Below are 27452 nucleotides of genomic sequence, written 5' to 3' on the forward strand. Positions count from 1 at the left end.
AAGGGTTCTTTACAGTGATGCTATGGTTCCCATTTAATCAAAGGTTCTTAAAAGAGCCATTTTTCTTACCTTTACAGAACCTGAATAACGTTTGGGTAACAGACAGGTGCTTCAGGTGTAAAATAAACTTTATAAAAAAACCAAAGCCAAATTAAGATTATATTACAGTGTCATGTACTTTAATTTGGACATCTCATGGGGCCTCATTTATAAAGCGTGCGTACGCACAGATTTGATCGTAAAGTGTCGCAAAATCATATTTATAAAAACTGTCTTTGACGTAAAAAAGTGCTTAGTGCCACGTTAGGGTCTGAGCAGACATTCGCACTTTTGCTTGTCTGATTGCTGCAGGTTTTTGGAAATATAAGCCATTCTGGCTGCTCGAAATTGGGTTTAAACATTGAGAAGCACTCTTTTATATGTCTATGACATGAATTAGGCATTGTTTAAAGGCGGAGATCTGAAACTTCTCGGCTGCTCACAAGTTCAAGTTCATTTGCGATAGGGGTACGTGCGTACGTTGGGTTTATGAATCACACGTACGCATTTCTGATAAATGATCGTAAGATCAAATGTAGGATGGTTTTTACACAGCATTTTATAAATGAGGCCCATTGACTGCCTTCCATACAAGGGTAATGGTTATTGTTTATCACCTACTACCAAACGTAACCTCACCCAAACCTTTCAAGGGGACATATCATGAAATTTTTCCATGTTTAAGTGCTATAATTGTCCCCAGTGCTTCTGTCAACCTAAAAAATTCTCTGCAAGCATGTGAAAAAATAGGTCAATGAAATTTGCCTCCCCTTGTTATGTCAAATGGGGATCTCATTATAATAATACCACCCCTTAATCTGTACACCTACAAAGTGTTAGCTTTAAAATGTTATAATAGATTTTCATATGGTATTTTGAGTACATATGTCCTCTGGGGCAGAGGTATATAATACTTAAGTATTTTAGTTACATTTTCCAAGCATCTTTGCTTTATCAGAGTGTTTGTCTTGGGAAAAACTTACTTTTTTTCCCTAAAAATGTTCACTATATTCTAAAGTATAGAATCAAACTGTGTATTCATTATATATTGCATATTAACATTGCTTTAATGCCTAATTACATAAAAATTGTGTACTTTTACTTTCTTGAGTAAAAGTACGAAATTTTTTTACTTAAGTAAAAGTACAAAAAATTACTAGATGTTTAATATACTTAAATATTAAATGTAAATCCAAAAACTTGAAATTATGAAATTTAGTGGAGTAAAAATTATGATAATATGTTTTGGAATATATGTTTTAATATGGAATATATGTTTTCTAATAAAATACGAATAATTAAAAATTTACTTTTATGTAGAAAGTAAAAATACTTAAGTACTATACAACTCTGCTCTGGGGATACCAATTTTATTAAGCAGATTTATTTTACATCTTTAAAACGTCTTTTAAAATGTCCGCTTTAGAGATTATAACAATCAAAAACATGATCTGACTGACTTATGAAGATTATAGTACTGAAGATATTAAATATTGCCACTATTTGGTTTTTAAAACGAGTCCAATTTTGTGTACGCGTGCAGACACACATATTCTACCTGTGCACAATATGTAAAGAATAATATAAAGAGAAAAGGGAAATAGCTTGTCTATTATAAATATTTCACTTGTCAGATATCAAGTAAACTTCAATTGGCACTTTTAATTTTGACAAAACTTTTTAAGGTTATACATTCGAATACAAGCATTTTCACAGACAAGCTTCTTTAAACCCCAGAGGTGAGATGAAAGTCACTCACCTCTAAATTTCTGTCCTAAGAAAACTATCAGACATTCACCGCCACGTTCCTGATCTCGAACATGCATCTTATTCTATGCTGGGGAATGCCTGCCACTTTTTGAGTGATGTTTGCTCACTACTAAGAGAGACTTTTTGTCCCCATTTCTTCCTTATATGAGTATTTGTTGGTTCTAGATCATGCCTGCAAGCCAGGGTGGGAGAAAGAGTCCGATTGTGCCCAATAAACATACTATGATGAACATCCATAGAAAGATTCTGTCTATTACCATAGCAACGTACTTCCAGTCCTCCTTTACCTGTGTGAAGAAATAAACCAGACATTTTGAAGTCCTGTCCATAAATATAACCTGTACAATAAGGTTGTATTTATAATATTAGTTCATGCATTAGTTAACATGAAGTAACAATGAACGATACTTCAATAACATTTATTAATCTTAGCACATGTTAATCTCAGCATTTACTAATACTTTTATACAATCATAAGTTGTACTGATATAAACATGAACATTATAACATAAAGGGCCCTATCTTGCACCCAGCGCAATTGACTTTGTCAGTGACGCATGTATTATTCGTATTTTGCACCGGCGCACAGTGGGTTTTTCCCTCCACAGACGCACGTCGGCAAACTAGCGAATGAAATTGCGCTCCCTGGGCGGTTCAGCGCAAAAAAGGAGGCGTGTTCCGGCGCAAACCAGATGATCTAATCTACACAGATGCAACAGTTATTTTTGCAAATCATAAATTGTTACAATAAAAAATATTAGCACATGAGATAAGGGAAATCATAGTGGTGAGCATTGTGGTGATAGTTTTTATTTATTTTGTGTGGCTACGTTAAAAAATTCTCATGCAAATAACGATTAAAATATTTTCATAAGTTTGTTGTGTGGCTGTATTACGTTTATTTTATGTAAATAATAATTAAAATGTTTTCATAAGAAAACTTAATGTATATGAACTTGATTTGTAAGAGTACTTTGGGGTTGGACCTTGCTTGCGTTTCTTGGGTCCGATTTCAAAGCCCCCAAACCCTTTCAGCGGTGAGGGTGGACGCAGGGATGTCCTTTGCTGGCGTCTGTGTAGAGGCAGATCCACCTCCCGTTACACTGCATGCCTGATTTATGCTGGCAAGCTTGGGATTCCCCCGTCTCCTGACATCATTGTAGCGCTTGGCGCAACGATGGGGTGCCAGCTGATGAGACAATTGTGGCTATTTCCTCTCACGCCTGTTTAACCTACACTGATTTGGGCGGGTTTCTCCCATCCCCACAAAACAACTTCTCTGTCTTTGACTGCTCTTACAAGAACGTCGGTCTCCTCGGCTGTGAACCGCTCCTGGCGTCCGCCTGGTAAATCCGTCATAATAATAGCAACCCACCATGGAACTTGCGCCCTTGCGTTTAAAGGGAATGTTGGATAGCGTTCTGATTGGTTTATTTGACGTTACACCCAAACCACACCTATGAATAATGAACCTACTTCAGACCAACCCCTTATTGATTTGCGCCTGGCGCAAGAGTTACAGTATTCCTCCCGCCGGGAAAATAGCAACAGCGCCCAAGATCCGCCCACAAAGTCACTTGCGCTTTGCACTTCGCACTTGCATTTCAGATCGTTAAAATAGGGCCCAAACAGTTAGCTAATGCATTTACTTATGTTAACAAATACAACACAGACGACGTTAATATTTTACGAGTTATAGCCTACATTCTGTGTTTATAAAATAAATGACAGTATATTGATATAAACATTTTATATAGTCTCACCAAAAAGCAAAATTATTAATACATTTAGATAAACTTACACTGAAGTCAGCATCTTCTGCCCTCAGGTGGTCTGCTATGTAGTGAACTCCCTCCAGAGCTTGCAGGACACTCGGGGAGAGAGGAAACCCTTGGTTGTCTGACGTCACGTTGTCAGGTCGCTTCGTGACATTAGCTCTACCACCGACCTGCCTTGAAGCCACACCCACTTCCATTCTAGGGGAGGGGCCATATTTCTGTAAAGTAGGTGGAGCTGAGTTGAGAGGACAGGGCGAGGGGGGGTGTAACGAAAGAGAGATAGCCGAGGCCAGCGTACCCAGTTCTACATCTCTGTAACAGCAGCGCCTGCGTGACTCCTCCTCACCAAAGTTCTCCCTACTGCTAAACCAGCTAGAAGATGTGCTAAGCGGGCCGGTGGCCGCCCCGAGCACCCGTGATGTCACTCCTCGCCCCTGCTGCTGCAGAAGGAGAAGTCTCTGCCTGCGACGGCTGTCGGGCGCAGGTCTGCGCATAAACAGCCACCTTGGGATCAAATCCAAGAAGACAGAGTGCACCCAACGTGGCATCTTATGAGTGCTGGGCGACCTGTGATGCACGTTCAGCACAAAAACGGTGATTACAATGGACAAGGTGACAAAGATCATGGTGAAGAGCAGATATTCTCCAATGAGTGGGATGACCAGCGAGGTAGAAGGGATTATTTCTGTTATAAGTAGCAGGAAGACAGTGAGGGACAGAAGAACGGAGATGCACAGCGTGATCTTCTCCCCACACTCTGATGGCAGGTAGAAAACCAGCACGGTCAGGCAGGAGATCAGCAGGCAGGGAATTATGAGGTTGATGGTGTAGAAGAGAGGCAGACGGCGGATGATGAAGAAGTAGGTGATGTCTGGGTAGATCTCGTGGCAGCAGTCGTATTTTTTGGTGTTGTAGGTTCCGACGGCGTTGATGATGGCCCACTCGCCGCTCTCCCAGTAATCTTTCAAGTCAACCGTGTTCTCAATGCGCTCCAGGTCGATCTTGGCTTTGTCATAAGTCCACGAGCCGAACTTCATCTTGCAGTTCTGCTGGTCAAAGGGGAAGAAGGTGACATCGATGCTGCATGAGCTCTTGTAGATGGCAGGTGGAACCCAGCGCACTTTACCTGTGTAGAAGAGGTGGGCTTTGGTCATGTGGGTCACTGCAAACTCACCATCTGCACTGAAGAGGACAACAGAGCAATTTATCTGACCACATTATACAAATGAGACATTACATTTGGCAGATGCTTTCAGCCAAAGCAACATACAGCGCATTCAAGGCATACATTTTTTAATAGGGGAACACACTGAAACGTTTGAAAACCACTGGCTTAGGTTTTGATTTCAAAACTTATTTTTATTTATTACTGTATGTATCTCTTTTCTGTGTAAGCATTCTGAATTATAGGCCACCATGCCAGAATTAGATTTGTTGTTTTTGCAATGTTATAGTGATCATATATAATTGTTTCTCAGTCTCTTTATTAGAATACATCCATAAAATACAGGAAATGTGTATGTAGTATTAAAAACTGTATTAAAATGTAAACTGATGTGTCAAGTTTTTAGGGTAAACTTCCCTTCCACTTGAGCAATAGCAGGAAACTGCGGGATCTCTTAAACGTAAATAAAATTAAATGCTAATTTCTAATTTTAAAGACATTTTTACTTCATTCTGCTCAAAAACACTCAAAATGTGTTACGTGCCAAGAGAGGTCACATTAAACACAGACGATGCCTAAAGAAGACATTCAGTCCTGAAAATTAAATTTTTTTGTACATATTTACTGTATTTTCTGTTTTTATCTTAATAAAATAGATTAAAAAAATAAATATGGATTACATTCTAACTTCTAAAACAACAAGTCTGGTGGTGGTGGCCTAAGACTTTGGACAGTACTGTATGTGTAAAATGTGCTATATAATAATTCTGCTTTGCCTATGGGTATAAAAAACTTGTCTGCATTATTACATTCAACCACTAGGTGGAAGTCTATGCAGAGTTTTTTTCTTCACTTTTATTTCAGTTACTGTCTGCAACTTTAGTGACATTACATGGGCCATTCCACTGAATCTGTGACATTCTGTCACCAGGACATTATATGTATAAAAATGCAAAAAAAAAAACCTCTAAAATGCATTTTATGATTAAGCAAAGTGTCTGCATGGTAATCTAACACCACATTTAAAATATATAATTTAAAACTACTATATGAGTTTGTATTGTGTGTAAATATTATGTACATTTAAACACACGCACGCACGCACGCACGCACGCACGCACGCACGCACGCACGCACACACACACACACACACACACACACACACACACACACACACACACACACACACACACACACACGCACACACACACATATAGTATATACACTTAAGAAATGTTTTATTTATATATCATTTTTTATATATAATATAGAATATAAATAAACATATATACACATGTAAATGTTTCATAAATACATACATAAATGTGTGTGTGTGTGTGTGTGTGTGTGTATTTATATATCCATAATAATTAAACACAAATTACTTTTATTTTGTATGAGATTAATCTAGATTAATCTATGCCCAGCACTATTAAAACATTAATAAAAACTACATAGAACATTGAAAAATAGTATTTTTATCCATCCCTGCTCTTTATCTCTATACTTTACATTTAAATATAAAGCATAAAAATCTTCAGATATCTTTATTTATTTATTTATTTATTTATTTGCGTTTTTGTGTGAGTCCATATCCTATATTTGCTTTAAAAAAATGTATTATTAAAAAAAGTAATATTATGTCATATTAGATATAGATAAAATGCACATTTTAGTCATGTCCCCAGGATTTCACTCAGTCCTGTAACCCAACATGTTCCCCCCTTGGAAATCAAGGAATATTCCACAAGTCACATTTTCAAGAGGAATTTACATCCTGTTAATCATCTAAAGGTCATGTGAAGAAGATCAAAAGTAACTTTTCTGATTTTCTTTAGTATATTTTCTGATTTTGATGCTATGACTGTGAATGTCAATTTTAATGTTCAATCCTGTTACCTATATTATTTATTTTATTGGTTTATTTTAAAACATAAAAATTGGTAAATCACTAGAATGTGCTCAGTGTCTTCATGCTATTAGCTTATATTAAATTCACCTATATTTAATGTATTTGCTAAATCAATGCTAAAAACTCTAAAAAGTCTTGTTAAGAAACCATGTTAATAAACTGGTTACCTGAGATTGACCAATACTTATTTTGATAAGTAAAATATGTGTTATTAGATTTAGGGGCGATTTCCCAGAGAGGATTTATCCTAGTCCCAGACTAATCTGCATGTTTGAGCTGCCTTAATTTAAAAACACCTTGTACTGACTTATCTAAACATATATCAGTGCTATTGTTCTGTCTCAAGATGCACACCAGTAATGTTTTGTTAAGGTTTCTTTGTAAAAACTCTTTAAATATAAATAAGGCCTGACTTAGTCTAAACCCTGTCCCTTAGTGTTAAAAAAGATAAACTTTATACTTTAGATCATGGCACATAGCCAGTACATTTCTGCTTTTAAAGCTGGCATCTACTTCACTGCGTTTAACTCTTTGCAATGATTTAAATTCTTACAAGAAGTTACAAGTGTATTCACACACAAGCATTGTTTATCTTAAAATGTTACTCACTTGTTGTACAAAACTATATCCGGGACCCAAATAAGTTCTGATGGTACCCTAATAGAAGTCACATTGTCATAATCTGAAGGTTTCCATCGTAGTTTATAGTCATTCCACTCCTGTCAGTAGACACACAGAATAAATAATTTTTAATGCAATAATAATTATTATTATATAAACACTAGAAGCTAATGTCAAATATAATTCGCTATAATCATAGTGTTTGGGGTCTGACAGGTGTAACATCCCACCAATAATAGCCAAACATTAACAGCAGAGACCAACCAAATCAATTTCCTTTATAACCATTAAATCTGTTCAAATGTCTTCCATGGTTTCTATCATTTTTAGCAAGGTCTTATTAACACAACCTTTTGTAATTACATTACATTGGCTTGAAACAACGTCAGAGTTAGATTGTGACTTTGTTAGCCTTTCATCAGCCTCAGTTCTATCAGTTTTGCATGTACTTTATTTGACATATTACTGTAATAGTGCTGATTCAAAGACCTGCTTTAGCCAGACGTTTGTTGTCATCATTTGATTCTTCTCATCCTGTGGAGGTGAAAGGAAGGAGAGATGAATAAAGAAGGCAGATATAAGATGAGTCATGTTGTGTTTACTTTAATAAAAAGCTTTTGGTTAAAAGGGTCACACACATACTTTTAATCTCCTGATGGCCTTGGAGCCTTTAGCTAGTACTACAGTATATAATAACTTTACTGTTCTCTTTGTACCGTTGGATTGATGTAAATCAATCTTTGAATAATATTTTGATCTTTTTCTCCACTCATATATACGTAATGATTCATGTTGACACTTTTTGTCATTTAAGAGGAGTTCATTTCTTTTCAAAAGCACTTCTTAGTTTTCTACAGATTGATTATCTTCTCAAACCTTCTACTTTAGCCTTGTCCTAGACAATAGTCAAGGACACATGTGAAGCAGAGGATACTGATTCATCAATATGGTTCAAAGCTTTGCAATTAGGTTGAAATAAAGCCTAGCACGTAAACTACAATTGACAAAAGTAACAACTCTAATAAATTGTTACTCCCCAGGGTAAGGCATACAATCTTAATAAACATTATAGATGATTCACTGTCATTTCACATACATGTCTCAACTATAACATTACAGTGTGTAATAAATCAGGGGCTTTCATGGGGTGCGGGACATCCAGGGGTCAGGTTCTTAGGGGTCTCCAGGAAATTTCAAAGAAAAAAGACAAAACAACAATCTACTGTGTCAATTATTTAAGTTAATTACAAGTTTGGAAACAACACTCTAAAAATGGCTGGGTTGTTTTTAACCCATGGGGAACAATGCTGGGTTGTTGTTACCAAACCATGAGTTATACTGTAATAACCCAGCCATTGGGTTAAAACCACCCAGCATTGGGTAATTTTTAACAGCGGTGTGTTCTGTCCAATATTTCCACAGTATGGGTTAAAAACAACCCAGCCATTTTATAGTGAATATGCTGTCGTACTGTAGTAATATAAAAATTATTTTTTTATACAAAAAGGTATACATGGATATTTTTAGGAGGGGGGTCCCTTCCTATGTTAAATGACTATAGGAACAATTTTCAGATGCTTGCTGAAATTAATATGAAAAGATAATTAAGGTTTTATTGATCCTCAAATATGTTTTATTTAATCTTTAAGTCATTTCAGTAACTTACCACATCAATCAGCTGGGCGATTGATAAACCAAACTTGACAATGACCACATCAGAGGTGTTCGGCACAGGTCTTGACCACTTGTTGTAGCCCTCAAAGAGCTTTTTGAAAAGCTCATCTTCAGCATGTGAGTGAGTCTTTTCACAACAAGAAACTGCCACGGAAAAACATAAAAACAGCTCATACTTTTCATTAGTAGAAGAATTTCACATATATGTGACTCTGCCTGTGAAAACCAGTCTTATAATAATCTTGAGATTAAGAGCATCAAGGTTTGATTTTATTTATTAATTTCACTATGATTTTAAGACTAAGCAAGGTCGTGTTAAAGTCTGATGTTAAATGTGTTCTGTTTATCACACCACAGAAAATGTTGATAGCTGTAACCAACCAGACAAATTTGAATAATTAAAAAAACACCAAGTAAATTAAAAAACGATCAAAATCTATTAACATTGGTGGTGTGTCCACTATCAAGGCTGAAACCACGCCCACTCAGGGGAAAGCTGCCTGTCACAACTAAATGGATGCTTGGAATAATGTTAGGGGTGGAGTCATGCTCGGTGGCTCCAGTGCGTCATCGAGCCATATAGAGGCAGAGTGCAGTTATGCAAATTTGAAAACCACACCCACCGGGGGAAGACAATCCAACCGTCTCCATTGACTTTGTATTGCGAGAGGCTACCTCCTTGTCATTTCTGGCTTATAACAAAAAACAGAATAATGCCTAAAAGCTGCTGTGTGACAGGATGTACAGCTAACAAGCCAAAAAAAACAGAAATACATTTTTATAAGCAGTCGAGCTGTAAATCCCAGCCTTTAAGGAGAAAAAAGTGGATCTCTGACTACGTTTGCCCCTAGTGGGTGCAGTTCTATTAATAGTACTGTAGTACTATGAAAAGTTGCCTGTTTCCACTTTTGTGTCTTAAAACGCTTGTTTTTTGGGGTCGACAGCTTATAAAAACTTATTTACAGATAAAACTTAAAAACAGAATAATTCCTAAAAGCTGCTGTGTGACAAGGTGTACAGCTAACAAGCAAAAAACCCAGAAGCTGTCGAGCCGTAAAACCCAGCCTTTAAGGTGAAAAAAGTGGATCGCTGACTACGTTTCCCCCTAGTGGGCGCAGTTCTATTAATAGTAGTACTATGTGTCTTTAAACGCTCGTTTTTTGGGGTCGACAGCTTATTAAAACGTATTTCTGGGTTTTTGGGCTTGTTAGCTGTACATACTTTCACACAGCAGCTTTTAAGTATTATTCTGTTTTTGTTATAAGCCAGAAATGACAAGGAGGCAGCCTAGATTTGTTGTTTTTGCAATGTTGTAGTGATCATATATAATTATTTTATAAAACACATTCTGAAAATACAGGAAATGTGTATTTAGTATCAAAACTGTATAAAAAAAGTATTTAGGGTAAGCTCTCCTTCAACTTGAGCAATAGCAGGAAACTGCAGGATCTCTTTAACCTAAATAAAATTAAATCCTAATTTCTAATTTCTTAAAAATTAGCCTTTTTACTTCATTCTGCTCAAAAATGCTTAAGATGTGTTTAGTGCCAAGAGAGGTCACACTAAACACCGACGATGCCTAAAGAAGAAAATTTAATTTGTAATTGTATATAATTATTTCCTGTATTTTCTGTTTGTATCTAAAAAAAATAGATTGAAAAGTAAATATGGATGGACATTAAAACTTCTAAAACAACGTCTGGTGGTGGTGGCCAAAGACTTTTGCACAGTACTGTAGTTCACATAGTTTTAACATTTATAATGTGTTTAGACACAATATTCTGAAATTACTTTCCAGACACTTTAAAGAAAGCAGGGTTATATTTTCATAGAATGTTCGTTACATTTCGTAAAATGATTTTATGTAGAAAAAAGTCAATCACAAAAATGACTTAAGCTGGGTTTTCACAGGCATGGTCGACAGTCCATCTCTTTTTATTTATTTTTTTGGTGACCCCTAAAGCTATTTTTATTCTTACTCAAACAAGAACAAGAGCGAGAAGAGTCATTTCAAATAATGATTGGTCTTCTGTTCAATCAGACTTGGCATAAAATGTCAGCCGTGCACGGACTTCAAATAAATTACATCATCTGATGAAGTGCCAACATTTCTCAGGTGATATTAAAGAGGCTCAAAGTGTATAACACTGTCAGCATTTTAAAAAGGCTTGAGTTTTGTCATGTAAAACAATTAGGAAAGTAAGGTGTGTGAAGTCACCAAGAAAGAGTTTAGAAACATAACTGAACTGATAAGCGATTTACATTTTCAATTAATACATCAAGACATGCTGGCTGTACTTCTTGATTTAAAATACACTATAAAGGGGATTAACTTTTATTCATTTCATCAACTTTTAGTAATTTTTAATTCATACATAATTACACACTTCACACTTCGGATAGCAGTAATTGAGTTGCTCCTAAAAGTTTCCAAGAAAATAATTCCTTATACTGAATGTTAACGGTTTCTATAAAGTTGATTTATTCTAGGCTCACACTTTAGGCCTCTAGTGCCAGCTCAATATCTGACGCAGTGGGGGCTCGTGACTGCTCATCAGAGGGGCGCACATTCAAAATAAGTGTTCGGAGTGTCATGTGTGTTGCTTGCGTTTTAAAAATATGTGTTTGTTGCGTCATGTGAACCATGTGCATCACGTGTTTTATCAAAATAAGTCTGCTGCACACGTGTCAAAACCGTTTATGATAAAAGAGACGCTCACGTTCACAAAATACACCCAAGACACTCCCTTAACAGTAAACTCTGATTACACATGATATGCGAGTATCTGACAAATGCGAGTGTCTCTTTTATCTTAAACCCTTTAGACACATCTTATTTTGAAAAGACATGTGATGCACACATGATCTCTTGATGCGCAGAACACATATTTTGAAAAAAGGAACCACACACATGACAATAAAGACTGATTCTCTTCATTTTGAAAGAGGTGATGTTCTGTAATCTCTGCACCCTTGGTTGACAACCTCTGCAGGACAGAGACAATTGACTAATTCAAGTCTCATCTCTTGAGCAGAGGATGCATTAACAGAAAACCCTGAAGACAGTGTTTGCTCAAGGCATGTGTCAGGCCGGCTATCTGACTACTGTGGCGTGGCTGGACTTGCTTTCTTAGCGCAGTGATTTGCTGTGAGGAGCGGCGAGCACCCTGGAGATATGCTGGCATAATAAGTCACACTCTGGGGGAATGACAACGTGCCATTAACAAGTCAGATTTAGGATCTGCACCACAGGGTGTTAGCACAGCAAGATGTGATGTGAAACCCACTGTTAGGAAATGCAGTCAGTGCCCTAAGGGGGCGAGGAAAATATACTTTCCCCATGGGCACATTCTTGGGTTTTAAGGACAGAATATATCACTTTGAGGCTGGGTATATTTTTCTATAGCAAAGAGCTACATGTACATTTACACATTTAAAGTATAAATAGTAGCCTATATATAATACACTCTATAAAATGCTGGGATTTAGCTCAGCTTTTAGCACACAACACAAGCTAACTGCATGCGCATACTGCATGGAAAGTTGTGTTATAGTCATGAAAAATTTTATTAATTTATTCGTGTCCATGGCACAATTGTTAAAAAAAAATGTGTGTGTCACTCTATAAATAGTTTTTCGTGCCACTGGAGCAAGACTGTCTTTTTCGTGTCACTTGCACAAATTTCTATAAATAGTTTTTTGTGTCTGTGGCACAACTTTCTTTATTGTGTCATTTTATGTATTGGTTCTACATGTTTTTCTTCTGCTTTTAAAACTATTCTCGCCTGGAGTTGGGGTTAGAGTTGGGGTTTGGTTTAGGATGTCAAAAATTTTTGCAGAAAGTGATTCTAACTTTAATCCCAAGCGACAATGGTGACAAAATAGGAAATTATAGAAATTCTTGCGAGCAACACGACAAAGACATTAGTGCTCAAGACACGAAAAAAAGCGGAATTTATCAAATTAATCAAATTTTCGTGACTATAACACGACTTTCCATGAGATCAGTTTGGTAAAAAATCATATCAACACAAGTTTTTGTTTTACTTTAACAAATGAAGTTAAATAATTTTAACTTTTTATAAGTTATGTCAACTAAATAATAGTCAAAAACTTTAAATTGTAGGTTTAATTGAAAGAAAAGAATAGCTGTTTAAATCAAAAACAAAATATTAACCAATAAAATTAGCTTTATTTCCTGAGAGGATTCCTTGATAAACTGTATTTCGCCTTATTTTTGCCTAATGATTGTCAAAAAATGCCTTAACCAAGATTATGTTTCTACATATTTTCCTCCAAATTAAAAAGTCTACCTTTATACAGTTATACATTTTTTCCCCTTTTTTGTCATTTTCGGCCATGTGTATCCAGATTTTTTTGGTTTTGCATGGACCAGAATTTCATTTCTGTGCATTACTAAACTAAAGTAGCCTTTGCAGGAGGGTAGATCTCCAGGAACAGGGTTGGTGATCCCTGATCTACACAATATGACAGCACTCATAGTGCATCTGCAGTCTAAAGAAAGATGTGTAAAGATTGACCAGAGTCTTCTGTTAGATCAAAGGCAGACCTGAAACTAGATGTCAACCTGCCTCCAGTATTTCTATTCAACTTTGCAAACTTTTCAGACAGCTGAAGGTTCTCAAGCCCAATGCAAAGTAAATCCTGTACACAGCCAGCAGCTAGAGCTTATTCATTCATACATACAGCCATATAGATAATGCATTTCTCCAATAGGCTATAGGTGCTGTAAACACGAGTGATGATAAGTAAGGGCAATACATCTGCTTTGATTTAAGCATCAGTTTGGCAGTGAAGAGAGGACATTGATTTTACTGGCAATCGTGCGTGCCATTTTAATGCCCACCATAACTCTGAATGAACATATAAATAATGAAATAAATCTGAAAAACATGTAAATAATCTAACAAAGTCAGGGATAAAAGGTTTGGTCTTAATATATGCATAAAATATATTAAATACTTTTTAGTTAGGAAATAGTTAATTAGCAACAAATAATGTGAAACTTACCTGACTCACATAGGATAATACCGAGAAGAGAAATCCTCAGAAACATTCGAAGATTGATAAAGCGCTCCATCACATAAAATGATGCTTTTACTTTCTAATACATATATTTTATATCACGCATATATTTTCCCACTGAGATCCATGTGGAAGTTTCTGTGTACTACTTCAGTTATTGTCGTGGTTATTATCTCATTTTTATAATCTAGATCTTAGGCAGTTTGATGTTCTTGAGTCAAAAATCCGTTTTAAATAAAGTTGTATAAAGTTGTCTAAATCCAGTGTTTTCCATATCCATGCTCGAACTTTTCTTGTTTCTTCGTAATATAAAATAAGTTTTGCGCACCTGTTCACCTGAAGGCACTGAGATCAGTAACGCAGATTCCGCAAAAATATTTCCATATGCATCCATAAAGCAGGATTTGTACGGATAGGTGTATCCAAAAGTAACTCCATTTATGTTGAAGTGTGCACCCCTGGACTGCACTCCTGCTGTCTCTCGTGTTTACTCCAGACTGAACATCTACTCTCTCAGTGACTCTATATGAGGTGTCTTTCCTAAGGGAGGGACTTAAATTGCATACAACAATATATTCCGCAACCACCTGATCTTCAATGGGCAACGACTGAACATAATTGATAAGCTTACAATGAGCACTAACGGATACAACTATACGTGTAGAATAAACACTATCCCAAACCTTTCTGAATCAAACCAATTACCTATTGTATTTAACGTGAGTGAGTTGTTATTTGACCAATCACCGCTAGAGGTCAGTCGAGCTGAATAAATGCTGCTGATGATCATTTTGAAGCATGCATTTTTATGAAATAGGTTTTGAGACATTGGCAACCACTAACAATGATCACCTTTTGCTATTGCAATAAAAAATAAATAGTTAAAATAAAACATTGCCACATATCCCACGTAAAACAACTGAATTTGGTAAGACTACTTTTGGTATTGGAATTTGCTCCAAAAAAAAAAAAAAAAAAAAAAAAAACTAAAGCTTTCTGTTTTTATTTCACCTAAACATTTTTAACAATTACTTAAATGTTACAAACTTGAACAATGTACATATTTTTAATGACCCCTTTGTGTTTTTATTTTTATTTAAATTGTTTTATATGTAGGCCTACTGTAAATTTGTATTGTTTGTTGTGTCTGTTTCTGTAATTCTATGTAATTTGTGTAATTGTTGCTCCAGGGCTCCCTTGCAAAAGAGATTTGAATATCTCAACGGGACATCACCTGGCAAAATAAAGGGTAAATAAAATAAATAAATATTTAGTAGGGTATGACCTTTTCGTGCTTTTATTGCATAACTACAAGTAGCCTAAATGTTTTCATTGCAACCTTTATTATTATGTGCACAGGCCATCTTGTACGATCATAATATTAAACAATAGATAACATCAGAATGTTCACGATTTATGCACACATTTAAGAGGTTCATCACTTCAACAATGATTAAAATCCAACGCATACAGTATACAGTTCTGCTCGTAAGTTTGCAGAATCTGCAAAATCTATGATATCAAAAATGTAAATGATCATCAAATAAATTGCAGTTTGTTTTTTGTTTAGTAGGCTACTGTCCTGAATAAGCCATTTCACATGTTAAAGGTCCCATTCTTTCTGTGTTTTTGAAGCTTTGATTGTGTTTACAGTGCGCAATATAACATGTGTTCATGTTTCACGTGTAAAAAAAGGCCGTATTTTTCACACTATTTACTTATCTGTATAGCGCTGTTTTCACTATCCGAAAAACAGGCTAAGGTCTTCCTTGTTCTATTAAGTCCCTCCTTCAGAAATACATATCGAGTTCTGATTGTGTAGTTTGTTTAGTGTGTTGTGATTCGATAGCAGCTTAGTTTGCCGTTAGCTAAGCTGACGACTGACGTATTCCTGTGGGCGGAGTTTAGTCAAAAAACTGTTCTACTGGCTGAATCCGAAACCGCTGCCATACTATATAGTAGGCAAAAAGCAGTAGGCGAACGAATAGTATGTCCGAAACCTCAGTATACGTAAAAGGTTAGGTGAGAATTACCACTATTTCTCACGAGATTCAGAGGCACGTGTACATAAGTATCGTCCGAACTCGCCTACTTACTGAAAATGTAGTAGGGGAAACAGTATGTGAACAGAATAATATGTCCAAATCCTCAGTATTCATAAAATCAGTAGGCGAGAAATCCCCGGGTGCCCTATTTAGCCGCCCAGATTCTGAAGCAAGCATAGGATGGACACTTCTATCCCAGCTTTCCCATGATGCCACGGGAAAGCAAAACAATCGACATATCGACCAGAGACCAGCCAATCGCGGGATTTCGATACGTTACACAGGGCTGTTCCTCAGCACCTTGACTTTACGCACAGACCCAGGATATACCACAAAATAATACATTCTATGCATTTTGTTGTCAAGGTAAGTGCACGCACACAAACACACACGTCTGTTTTGGTGGGACATTCCATATAAAACGTAATTAACAGCGGTTCACTTCCGTGATTTGGTACGATTGCGCTCACATCAGCAGCGAACCGATCTGGAGTTCACATGAACCGGACCCCAGACCACCCTTTTTAAGCGGACTCGAGTACGTTTCGCAGGTGCGCACCCGAGTTCGGAAGACAGCGTTCACATCATCCAAATGTACCGAACTCTGATGTCAATTGAACCCGGGTGCGCACCAAAAGTGCTAATGTGAAAACGCCCTGAAAGTGGCGGTGGAGGGTAGGAAACACAGCCCCGCCCCTCCCCCTGCCTGCAGAAGAGTGTCTGATACCAGGCACTGTTGCGCTTTTCAACCTCATGGGGGAGCTGTAAGTCATTTTTACATGGAAACTACAAAGTGTTGCTTTAAGGCAAAAAAGTATCCCAGTGATAGCTTTTGTACCTTCTTGTACCTTATTTCTGAGAAGGTCATGGGATGCTTGGTTGTACAGTACACTGTTGCTTAAATGGCACACATTGCTCTCCTGTCGGTTTCTTAGTGAGATTAATAAAACACTCTAAAAATGGCTGGGTTATTTTTAACCCATAATGGATCAATATTGGACAGAACACGTGCTGAGTTAAAAATGACCCCATGCTTTGTTAAAAATGACCCAATGTTGGGTTATAATTACCCACAAATTTTTAAAACAATCCGGAATTGGGTCAATTTTAACCATCTGTGTGTTCTGTCCAATATTTACCCAACATGGCATAAAAATAATCCAGCCATTTTCAGAGTGAATATTATTAATATTAATGAAATATTAATATTATAACATTAATAACTAAAAAGACAAATTAACCAAGTTGATTCTTATTGCTCTGCAATGTTACCTTGACAAATAGTTTTTATGTTTTATGAAAGAACTCTGTGTATCTCTTTGCCCTGTGCCATCAAACTGTGCCAAAGTTGTCAACAGTGTGAAAAGAAAAATAAATCAACTGCTAAAAAGTGGTCAAGAGATGCTGAAAAAGCAAAGAATGTGCAGAAACCGAGGATTTTTCTGAAGACAGTTTAATGGCATATTAAATCAGTTGTTGACTGAATATTTTAAATCGAGGTATGCTAACGTTTTTATGTTAATTATTATTGTGTCGTATGGACTATGTAAATGTCTGTTGTTCAGAACAGAAACTAAACACACAAAATGCTTTTTATGCTCTTATTCTTCTGAAACATTAACATTTCACAGATTCTGCAAGGGGTATGTACAGTACACTTACAATTATATACACTTATTATATATATTCTGTTAATATATTTATGTCTTAAGAATACATTTACCCACATACACACAAAGATACACACACCAGAACTGACCATACGTGTCTGGACTAATATATTGAAAAATACTTTTTAAATAACAGTCTTCTGCCATAAAGTCACAAGTCGCCAAGTCACGTTTATTTCTCATTTTTCTTTTCACTTTGTCCATCTTTCTCTCTCTCCAATGTACATGAGTTCATTCTTGCTGATTTCCAGACCCTCACACTGCCATTTTACCATCTGCTCCCTAGCACCAAGACAGCCAGCCCGTTTCTGTGGGGTTGTCTGTACAATGCAAAAAAAAATTCTTCTAATGTGCCACTTCACTGCCAAGATTATTTTTTTCAATTTCCTTGTACAGAAAGCCATTATAGTTTTATGGCTCACAAATGAATGGCCAACAAGGGCTTGGAAAGAAAAACATTGTTTAACTTTCAATCCATCCTCTCTCGGCCATATCATGCAAAGAATGTAAACACGAATGTCTCGTCACAACTGCACCTATTAAATCACATACAGGACGTGAACTCATTAAAAAAATAGTCCCTTAATGTTTGGACCACTGTTTACCAGGTCCAGATGTGGAATTTTTAAGGTGATGTCACCGTATAGATCATTGTTATCAAAACATCACGGATGAATATGAGTTTGAAATGTCAAACAACTCTTCCTTCAGTTTGGTTGTCTTCGTACTTAATCTTTTAGTTTAGCTTAACGTGGCTGTCTCATGTTCTTCCTCAGCCGTTCCATCAAATTCACATGCAGGGTTCGCGAGGAGCTCTCCAGTCGAGTGGCGATGGCAGCAGCGGTACGCAGCATTTCTTCAAAGGCTAGCGACTCCTCTTTTATTCTTGGATAAAAATAAAGCAGAAAAAACATCAGACAACCCAAGACAGAAAAAGCGTAAGAAAGAGGGGGAGATGAGGAAAGGATATGGAGACCTCAGTTTAGTTTAACTTGATCCTGGGCCTCAAAGGGGCTGAAATGCACATTCCTTTCAACTGTCCAGACTGGTGATGGAAAACCCAGAGACCAAAATCAAAGCGACATTATAGTGTTTAGTCTGGGCTCTGTTTTTCTTGTTCCTCATAACTGTTTATTGGCATACATATTTGTAGGTTTTATTTGGCTGTGATTTAACTTGAAAGTGCTACTTTATATATTAGTGTTACTTTATTTAAAGTATTACTTCATATAATATTTAAGTGAAAATACGATTACTTGTCATCTGTTTTGTCAAAGGACACACAAGGACCAATGAGATTCAACGTTCTTGGCATAGCATCATATTTGAGCTTAAGCCCTGCAAAGTATAGTTTATTTGACTTGTACGTGTACACAGATGTTCCACACATGCACATTGTGACAAAATGCAATGCATTTCGTACATACTACATTCTCCTGTAGGTTTATGTGAGACCTACGCATACAATGTATGCAATGTTTTAAAACTCCGGCAGTCTGATGGCGAAAAATGCACCCTTGTGTACGTTAAAATGGGACTTTACACCACTGATCTCTATTATGCGATTTATTCATTTTTTTCTTTTTGCGTAATAAGGGTAAAAATATTGTTTATTAATATTGACTCAGACCCCCTAGAGTCATCCGGATAACTTTACATGAGGCATGAGGGTGCGTAAATTATAAAAGTATTTTCACATTTGGGTGAACACCAAATCATATAATTTTTATCATAGACTTTAAAAAATATGGATGTAGTGTCCGTGACATCACCCATAGGTTTGTAATGAGCTTTTTTTAAAGCCCATAGTAGGCGGAGCCTGCAGTTGCCATCTTGGCTGCACTTCACCGTCCATCACTCGCGTAAAACCGAAAATGGGGAAAGAGGCGGGACGTGGGTGAAGCTGAGATGTCTGGTCTGAGATGCTCGACTCTATTGACAGCAGTGGCAGTTTACCTGTCAATCAAGTGACCACACCCTTAATTATGCAGAACTTTAAGGCTTAATATAATTTAATTGGATTATATTATGGAGTTAACTAAAAATTCATCTCCCTCACAGTTGTCATGAGGGGAAAAATTTGCTATATAGACCAAAAACACTTTTTGCACCAGGCTTTAAACACATTTATTTCTACTGTGTAAAGTATGTGGGCATTTTAACATGGAGGTCTATTGGAATTAACTCACTTTCGGAGCCAGCCTCTAGCGGCCAGTCGATGATTTGTGGTTTAAGTAACTTCCGCATTGGCTTTATCAGAGAGATCGGAAGGTTGCCCCTCGTTTTTATTTACACTTAAAGGCAGGGTGCATGATCTCTGAAAGGCAATGTTGACATTTGAAATCCCCTAAACAAACATGCCCCTATTCCAATTGAATCAGACCCCTCATTTGATAGACCTGCCCCACACATACAGTACGCAACCCAGGCAATGATGTTGGTTAGTAGACACGCCCCTTATTGCTGAAGTGTGTTTTGATACTCGGCCCAACTTTCTTTTCCAAAGCGTTTCTCAAAAATTTTTATTAAACTTTTCCATGTTTTTGATTAAATGCTGAACAAAGTTAAATTGTTCGATTTTGTCTCAAAAATAAAAAGACAACTACAGTATGTTATTACAGTTTTTTTCGATTGCTAAACGACAGTGAGCACAACTGGAGCTACATGTGCAAAACTCTAACTACAGTCTGCAATACCAAAAGTCACATGAGCACAACTCTACACACATGGCTCAAAACACCTCCGTGCAGCCAAACACTAAACACAACCCTCACTGAGATAACACACACTGTCACTCAGAACACACTGAGAGGAAAAACACTAACATCAAACACCAATACACAAAATACTAACTTTATATCTTTACAGTTTTAACAATTTCAGTGATGTCACACCAAGTAATGTTTTCTTTAAAGAATGATTTATTTATTTATTATTATTATTATTTTAGAACACCATAATTTTTTAAGGTAAATGAAAATTAGCAGTTTGCTTCAGTTGTCTGTAGTAATTTACGGAATTACAGTAATGAGAAAAAAAGGTAGAAACTTAAAGTACATGAAAGGTAATATTATATATAAATGAAATACATATATGAAATTGAAATTTATATTTATATGAAATTGCAATCAGCAGTGTTTGAAAGGCACAAGGCTGAAATCAATTGTTTTTTGAATGTGTGATTCACAGTTTTGACAGCAGTGTGTTAGCATTTACAGTTTTTTTCGATTGCTAAACGACAGTGAGCACAACTGGAGCTACATGTGCAAAACTCTAACTACAGTCTGCAATACCAAAAGTCACCTGAGCACAACTCTTAACATATGGCTCAAAACAACTCCGTGCAGCCAAACACTAAACACAACCCTCACTGAGATAACACACACTGTCACTCACAACACACTGAGAGGAAAAACACTAACATCAAACACCAATACACAAAATACTAACTTTATATCTTTACAGTTTTAACAATTTCAGTGATGTCACACCAAGTAATGTTTTCTTTAAAGAATGATTTATTTATTGATTTATCACATTATTTTTTTAGAACACCATAATTTTTTAAGGTAAATGAAAATTAGCAGTTTGCTTCAGTTGTCTGTAGTAATTTACGGAATTACAGTAATGAGAAAAAAAAGGTAGAAACTTAAAGTACATGAAAGGTAATATTATATATAAATGAAATACATATATGAAATTGAAATTTATATTTATATGAAATTGCAATCAGCAGTGTTTGAAAGGCACAAGGCTGAAATCTTTTCTGTTTTGAATGTGTGGTTCACAGTTTTGACAGCAGTGTGTTAGCATTTGAACAAAGTGCTGTAAATCCACAGTGTTGTGCAGGTTGTGGTTAAAGTCATGGGATAAGTGTGTAAAGTTTTGAAAACTGTGTTCAAGCAATGAAAAACGAACTAGAGTTTGGTCCACATGAACTGCTGCTGTGCAGACTGTAGTTAGAGTTTTGCACATGTGACTCCAGTTGTGCCCACTGGCGTTTAGCAATCGAAAAAAACTGTAAACAAAGTGCTGTAAATCCACAGTGTTGTGCAGGTTGTGGTTAAAGTCATGGGATAAGTGTGTAAAGTTTTGAAAACTGTGTTCAAGCAATGAAAAATGATCTAGAGTTTGGTCCACATGAACTGCTGCTGTGCAGACTGTAGTTAGAGTTTTGCACATGTGACTCCAGTTGTGCCCACTGTCGTTTAGCAATCGAAAAAAACTGTAAGATTCAACTCACTTTTGAATACCAGCCAAAGTAGCTTGAGCATCTCCCTCCAACTGACTCGTCATGTCTTCTAATGCTTTTGTCACCGCATTCTCACAGCTGACATGGTCTTCCCTAATTCCAACAACGTTTTCTTGGATCACATCCTCATAGCGCTGATCTCCCATTTCTGCCCCTACAAATTGGACCAGGTTCTCTACCACTGCCTGGTTCCCATGCTGTAAGGCCTTTAGATAAGCAACTTCCTCCCTAAACGCTCGTAACCGCCTTGATGCGATTTGGCTGGTGTGGAAATTGACATAACAGTCGCCGCCTTCTCCCTCTGTCAAAGCTTGGAAATGCGGTTTGATCCAAGCTGCTCCATCAGACATGGAAGCGTTGCCAATGGACACAGCCTCGGGAACATCACCTGATCCCTGTTCTTGATCATCGCCGCTCTGGCAGATGACTGGCATCACCAGAAGTGCGAAGATCCAAGTGCCTAGTGTTGAGTGTAGCCACGTCATGTCTCAAAAGAGGAAATTACTTTTCAGCCGGTGACCGAGTGATGAATGACAACCCAAGCAGCGATAAATGTGAGGTCCTTATAAAGCCTTTACCAAACAATCACCACCACAGCAAAGCTCTGGCTTCACCTGCGATAGAGAGAATAAACAGAAGCTCAAATTACTTTGACATGGACTAAATTTCTAAATTTGCCTTGAGAATAGACACCAAATAAGTGAATAAAAGCACATGTGGAATTCCAGTCACCAACTGTCCTTCATGTTTTAACAAAAATGGGTGTTCAGTAGTGTTGTAGTCAAGACCACCTAAACCGAGACCAAGTCATGACCAAGACAGGGCGAGACCGAGACAAGACCAAGACTTTAAAGGGTCGAGACCGAGCCAAGACCAAGACCAAGACAGGCCGAGACCAAGTCAAGACCAAGACCATTGCAAATCACTGCATTAAAACACTTATGATAAAATGTGGAATATGCATATGATTAGGCACTTCTTGTCTGTGTGTGTGCGTGCGCGTGCGTGTGTGCAATCAGAGAAGTTGATAAAATAATCAAAGGCATTGCAGATATGTCAGAATTTATCTTTGTCTATAAGCAAATAAAAGTGAACAAACACTAAAGAGCTGAAATCAACTTAACCATTTATTCTGAACTGTCTTTCCATGGCTTGCCATCCACTTAACACAATGCAGGTGTTTTTAGTAATAAAATAAGAAAAACTGTCATTGGGAGAAACTTAAACAATGCCAACATCATATGCCAAACCTGAATAAACTGCATAAAATTAATGATACAAAATACATTTGTGATGTGCACTGCAAAAAATTATTTTCAAGAAAACAATTCTTAGTATTTTTGTCTAGTTTTCAGTAAAAATATCTAAAAATTCTTAAATTTAGATGCTTTTTCTTGATGAGCAAAACCACCCAAGAAAATAAGTCTAGTTTTTAGACCAAAAATATCAAATTTAAGTGATTTTGTGAATAAAACAAGCAAAAAATCTGCCAATGAGGTAAGAAAAATATCTTGAACACTAAATTCAAGAAAAATGCAAGAAAAATGTGCTTGTTTTATGCACACAATTTGATATTTTTGCTCTAAAAACTAGACTTATTTTCTTGGGTCGTTTTGTTCATCAAGAAAAAGCATCTCAATTTAAGAATTTTTTGATATTTTTACTGAAAACAAGACAAAAATACTAAGATTTTTTTTTGAAAATCATTTTTTGCAGTGTGCCATCAGTCTTGAGCGGTCTTGAAATAAAATTCAGAGTCTTCTTTGTCTGAGACCGAGACGAGACCAAGACCTTTAAAAAGTGGTCTTGAGACCGGTCTTGAGACCGAGACCAGTCTCGAGAACTACAACACTAGTGTTCAGTTTAAGTACAGTTTCTCAGAGCTGGTAATAGTGAAAAAAGATGAATTGGCAGCCTATGGGGTCCATAGGGGTTTTGACTAACCTGTGTCGGATTTTTAAAACCTTGTGTACATTGAACACATAGGTTGCGTATGGCGCACGCATATGAGTCAAATGAACTATGCTTTTGTGACTGTACCCAGGGATTAAAAGTGCAAGTTCCTGAAGACAACACTGTTATCGTCCCTGTGTAAACTCCAGAAACGCAAATCCGTAAAACTGGTGATGTCTTGTGTGTGCCTATTAAGTGTTCGGTCGTTGTGTAGCATGCATACAGCAATATCAGCTGTTTTCACGAATCCGTGTGAACAGGGATCAAACGACTTAACATCTGAAACATAATGCGCATACTATCCCCATTTTCACAAATTCTTGCTTTTGTGGTTTGAAAAACGCAAATAAAAGGTTTTTAGTACATCACTGTGTAAACATATCCAGAGAGAGATTATAAGATGAAAGGGTTCTGTCTAAATGTTAAATGAACCAATACTCTTTCACAGGGTTTCCCGGAGAATTTGTAGGGGGCTTCCTGCTGGTGTGTTTAGTGTGTACATTCATTTATGTGAAGGCCCTGAGGTAAGGCCCTGACCCTGAGGAAGGGGAGGTTATTTGTTTTGTCCCGAATGTATAAGGATGACTGAACTCCTACTTTTCTTCTTCTCTTTCTCTTGGAAAGTGTGAGTCCCATCTTGGATAATAAAAACACAGCAGCTTAACATTTCTGTAAATCCTGGCACAATCTATGCTACACATTTGACGCCAGAAGAAGGATTATTCTAAGAAGAACTTGGACGGTCACAGTCCATTTATCTAGCAGGGGTGTTTAAAATGGTCATATAAACTATACAAAGATCTCGTTTTGTTGATTCATACAGGCCAAGATATTTTATCTCCCATCATTTTGATTTTGCCATCACCTCATCACCTTATCTTTCAATAACTGACTAACTATAGTTCACAGACTCCCTTTCAGTTTATGTTCACCAACATCTGGAACTGTGTGAAATACGATAGCTGTCTGCGAGGGAAGATGCAAACACGTCTGCGTCTCTTTCCACAGCGTGAGCGCTTTTTGGGTCCTGTGGTAAAGGCGGATTTCGGCTTAAAAAAACATCTTGAAGTTTTCACATTACTATGGCTTACATGCTTTTCACTTAAAGAGGAATTTATTTATTTTTAAAGTCCTGACCTGTGTTAACAGTAAGATAGCTGTTTGTGCATGCGGTCAATCATTTCTAAGTTTTCATTTTTCCTTAAATAAAAAATCTAAACCATACTATGCAGAAAAATTTAAATGAGTCACATCAAGAGCATCTTTGCATCACCAGAGAGATTATTTGTTGTTCATGCTTGCTGACTGACATTTGTGCTCCACAGAGGATGGATAATATCTGTAACTCAGCAGAGCGATGTAGCCTGTAATGAACTTCTGCTCTGCTGTGCATGCAACGTTGAAAGCACTGATTTATTTCTCATTTAGTCTCGGCCAAATAATGAAGCACTTTGAGAAAATAAATGAATCTAACATTATTCATCACTGAGAAAATCGTTAAACTCTTTACCAAAGTCTGAATGTGTCAAACGTATCGAAATAAGAATAGAAAACAACAAGTTGCTTTCTGCATGCAGCATTGGGAAATGTGTTGAATCTGATTTGTCATGGGTTTATGAAATGTCATGATCAAGCCAAGAGGAGTAAACATTTGTCATATGTGGACATTATTCAGATTTACCCAATGAACAATGGCGCGAATGTCTTGATTTCATTAGCAGCATTGTTTTATTCCTTCACTGCTGCCCACTTTGCCAAGCTACAGCTGTAATCTTTAACAATGGAGAAACAATTAAACTATGTAGACACTTTAATTATATGACTGAAACCACAAAAGACAGTTTAACCTTTAGGCACTCTGATTCACATAAGACGCATTGCGTTTTTCCTAGACCTGTCCAAACAGAAGGTCACGCTTAATCCTCAGTATATAGAAACTATAAAGGTAAATGATATAGTCCCTAACAAGACTGAATATTGTTTCAGTAAAAAACTATTAGAAAACTAAGACAGATCTGTAATACCTGTCAAAGGTAAAAACAAGTTTCATTATGCTGAAATACATGAACTCAACAGATAAATGCATCTGCAGTATACAAACAATGTTTCACATTACTGTAAATGGCAAGTAAAAAGTCTGACTTACTTTTCTCTGTGCAGTGGAGTGTGACTTAAACCTCACATTTGTAAAATAAGCAGTCAAACTTTTTACAAAAATAATGCCATAAAGTTGTAGTATCACCTCAGCAATAAATCAAACAATTAATTTGAATCCGAATTAGACTAGAAAAAAAGATGCCTCTTCTCAAAATAAACATGAATGCAATTTTGTATAACCCAAACAGGTAGATGCACAGAGCTAAAGCTGTTGGAACTCACCAAAATCTTCTGACATGTCACAAGGCAAAGCCACGTCTGTTTTAATGTCTGTGTTTTGGGTTTCCATTCATAGACGGAGAACAGGGAGCAACATAGTGTGTGAAACTTCTTTTCACTTCTTCTAATAAAGTTTGCTGGGTTGAACCTGAGATTGTGCCCCTATTTGGTGACTACCGAAAGGGGAGGGAGAGTTAAAAAAAGAAACTCAATGATTTCTTTCTTTTGTGGTCGAGAAAGTGTGTGTGTGTGTGTGTGTGTGTGAGAGAGAGAGAAACAGAGAGCAGGAAAAGAAATGGAGGGAATGTAGTTCACATCTGTGCTGAGTGTTTTCATGACCATACAGGATTCTCATATTAATTTTGATAACTATAATAAATAGTAACCGAAAACAAAAATGTTCTGAGGAGGTTGGAAAACATCACTAGCACCATAATTATGATGATATAGAAAAATATTGTGAAGAAACAATGAATACATAGATGTCCAGATTGGAGAACTCTCAAAAACTCCAAAATACACTGGACAGATACAACTTCATACATCTTAGGTTTATCTGTAATTCAATAGATAAAAACATAAACCTTTTAAACAAGACAGAAATATCCTGAACACATTGACTGGATTAAATGCTTATTTTTCAGGCAACTCTGCCAGGAAATGCATAAAACAGTCCAGTTGTCAGACTTTATACCACCCCAGACCCTCTGTCTGTTTTTGCTCTAACCTTACGCAATGCAGTTCCCAGCTTGTATCTGATTCTGTTGCCGTCTCTTATTGATTATACTGTACACTGAACCCATATTTCCATCAACTACATGAAGACAAAGAGCTTATTCACAAACTGCAGTTCACTCAGCATCACTTTTACTTGTAGTAGTCTGTGGCGGCTTGTGACTGCTCATCTGAGGGGCGCTAATTCAAAATAAGTGTATGTGTGATGCTCTTGTTTTCAAAATATGTGTTTGTTGCGTCATGTGAACCATGTGCATCACATGTTTCGTCAAAATAAGTGCCTGCTGCACACGCGTCAAAACCATTTATGATAAAAGAGACGCTCACATTCACAAAATACACGCAAGACACTCCCTTAACAGTAAATTCTGATTACGCATGCAATTATGCGAGTATCTGGCAAACGCAAGCATCTC

At 36.8% G+C, this 27452-nt stretch overlaps 2 protein-coding genes across 2 annotated transcripts; both read right to left on the reverse strand.

Annotated features, from left to right (window-relative positions):
• Positions 1-1352: 1352 nt before the first annotated feature.
• On the reverse strand, positions 1353-14479 carry chrna2b (cholinergic receptor, nicotinic, alpha 2b (neuronal)). Its single transcript, XM_065257217.2, has 6 exons — positions 13991-14479; positions 8952-9103; positions 7775-7819; positions 7274-7383; positions 3611-4769; positions 1353-2096 (listed from the first exon to the last, which is right to left on the reverse strand). Exons 1-6 carry the CDS (start codon positions 14058-14060, stop codon positions 1971-1973), a joined length of 1662 nt encoding a protein of 553 aa, XP_065113289.1. The 5' UTR covers positions 14061-14479; the 3' UTR covers positions 1353-1970.
• Positions 14480-17407: 2928 nt separating this feature from the next.
• On the reverse strand, positions 17408-26426 carry LOC135738671 (uncharacterized). The gene is made up of 3 exons (XM_065256736.2): positions 26305-26426; positions 21964-22586; positions 17408-18605 (listed from the first exon to the last, which is right to left on the reverse strand). Exons 2-3 carry the CDS (start codon positions 22455-22457, stop codon positions 18467-18469), a joined length of 633 nt encoding a protein of 210 aa, XP_065112808.1. The 5' UTR covers positions 22458-22586; positions 26305-26426; the 3' UTR covers positions 17408-18466.
• Between the last annotated feature and the right edge of the window lie 1026 nt (positions 26427-27452).

The sequence above is a fragment of the Paramisgurnus dabryanus genome, chromosome 12 (assembly GCF_030506205.2).
Source record: "Paramisgurnus dabryanus chromosome 12, PD_genome_1.1, whole genome shotgun sequence".
Taxonomy (NCBI): domain Eukaryota; kingdom Metazoa; phylum Chordata; class Actinopteri; order Cypriniformes; family Cobitidae; genus Paramisgurnus; species Paramisgurnus dabryanus.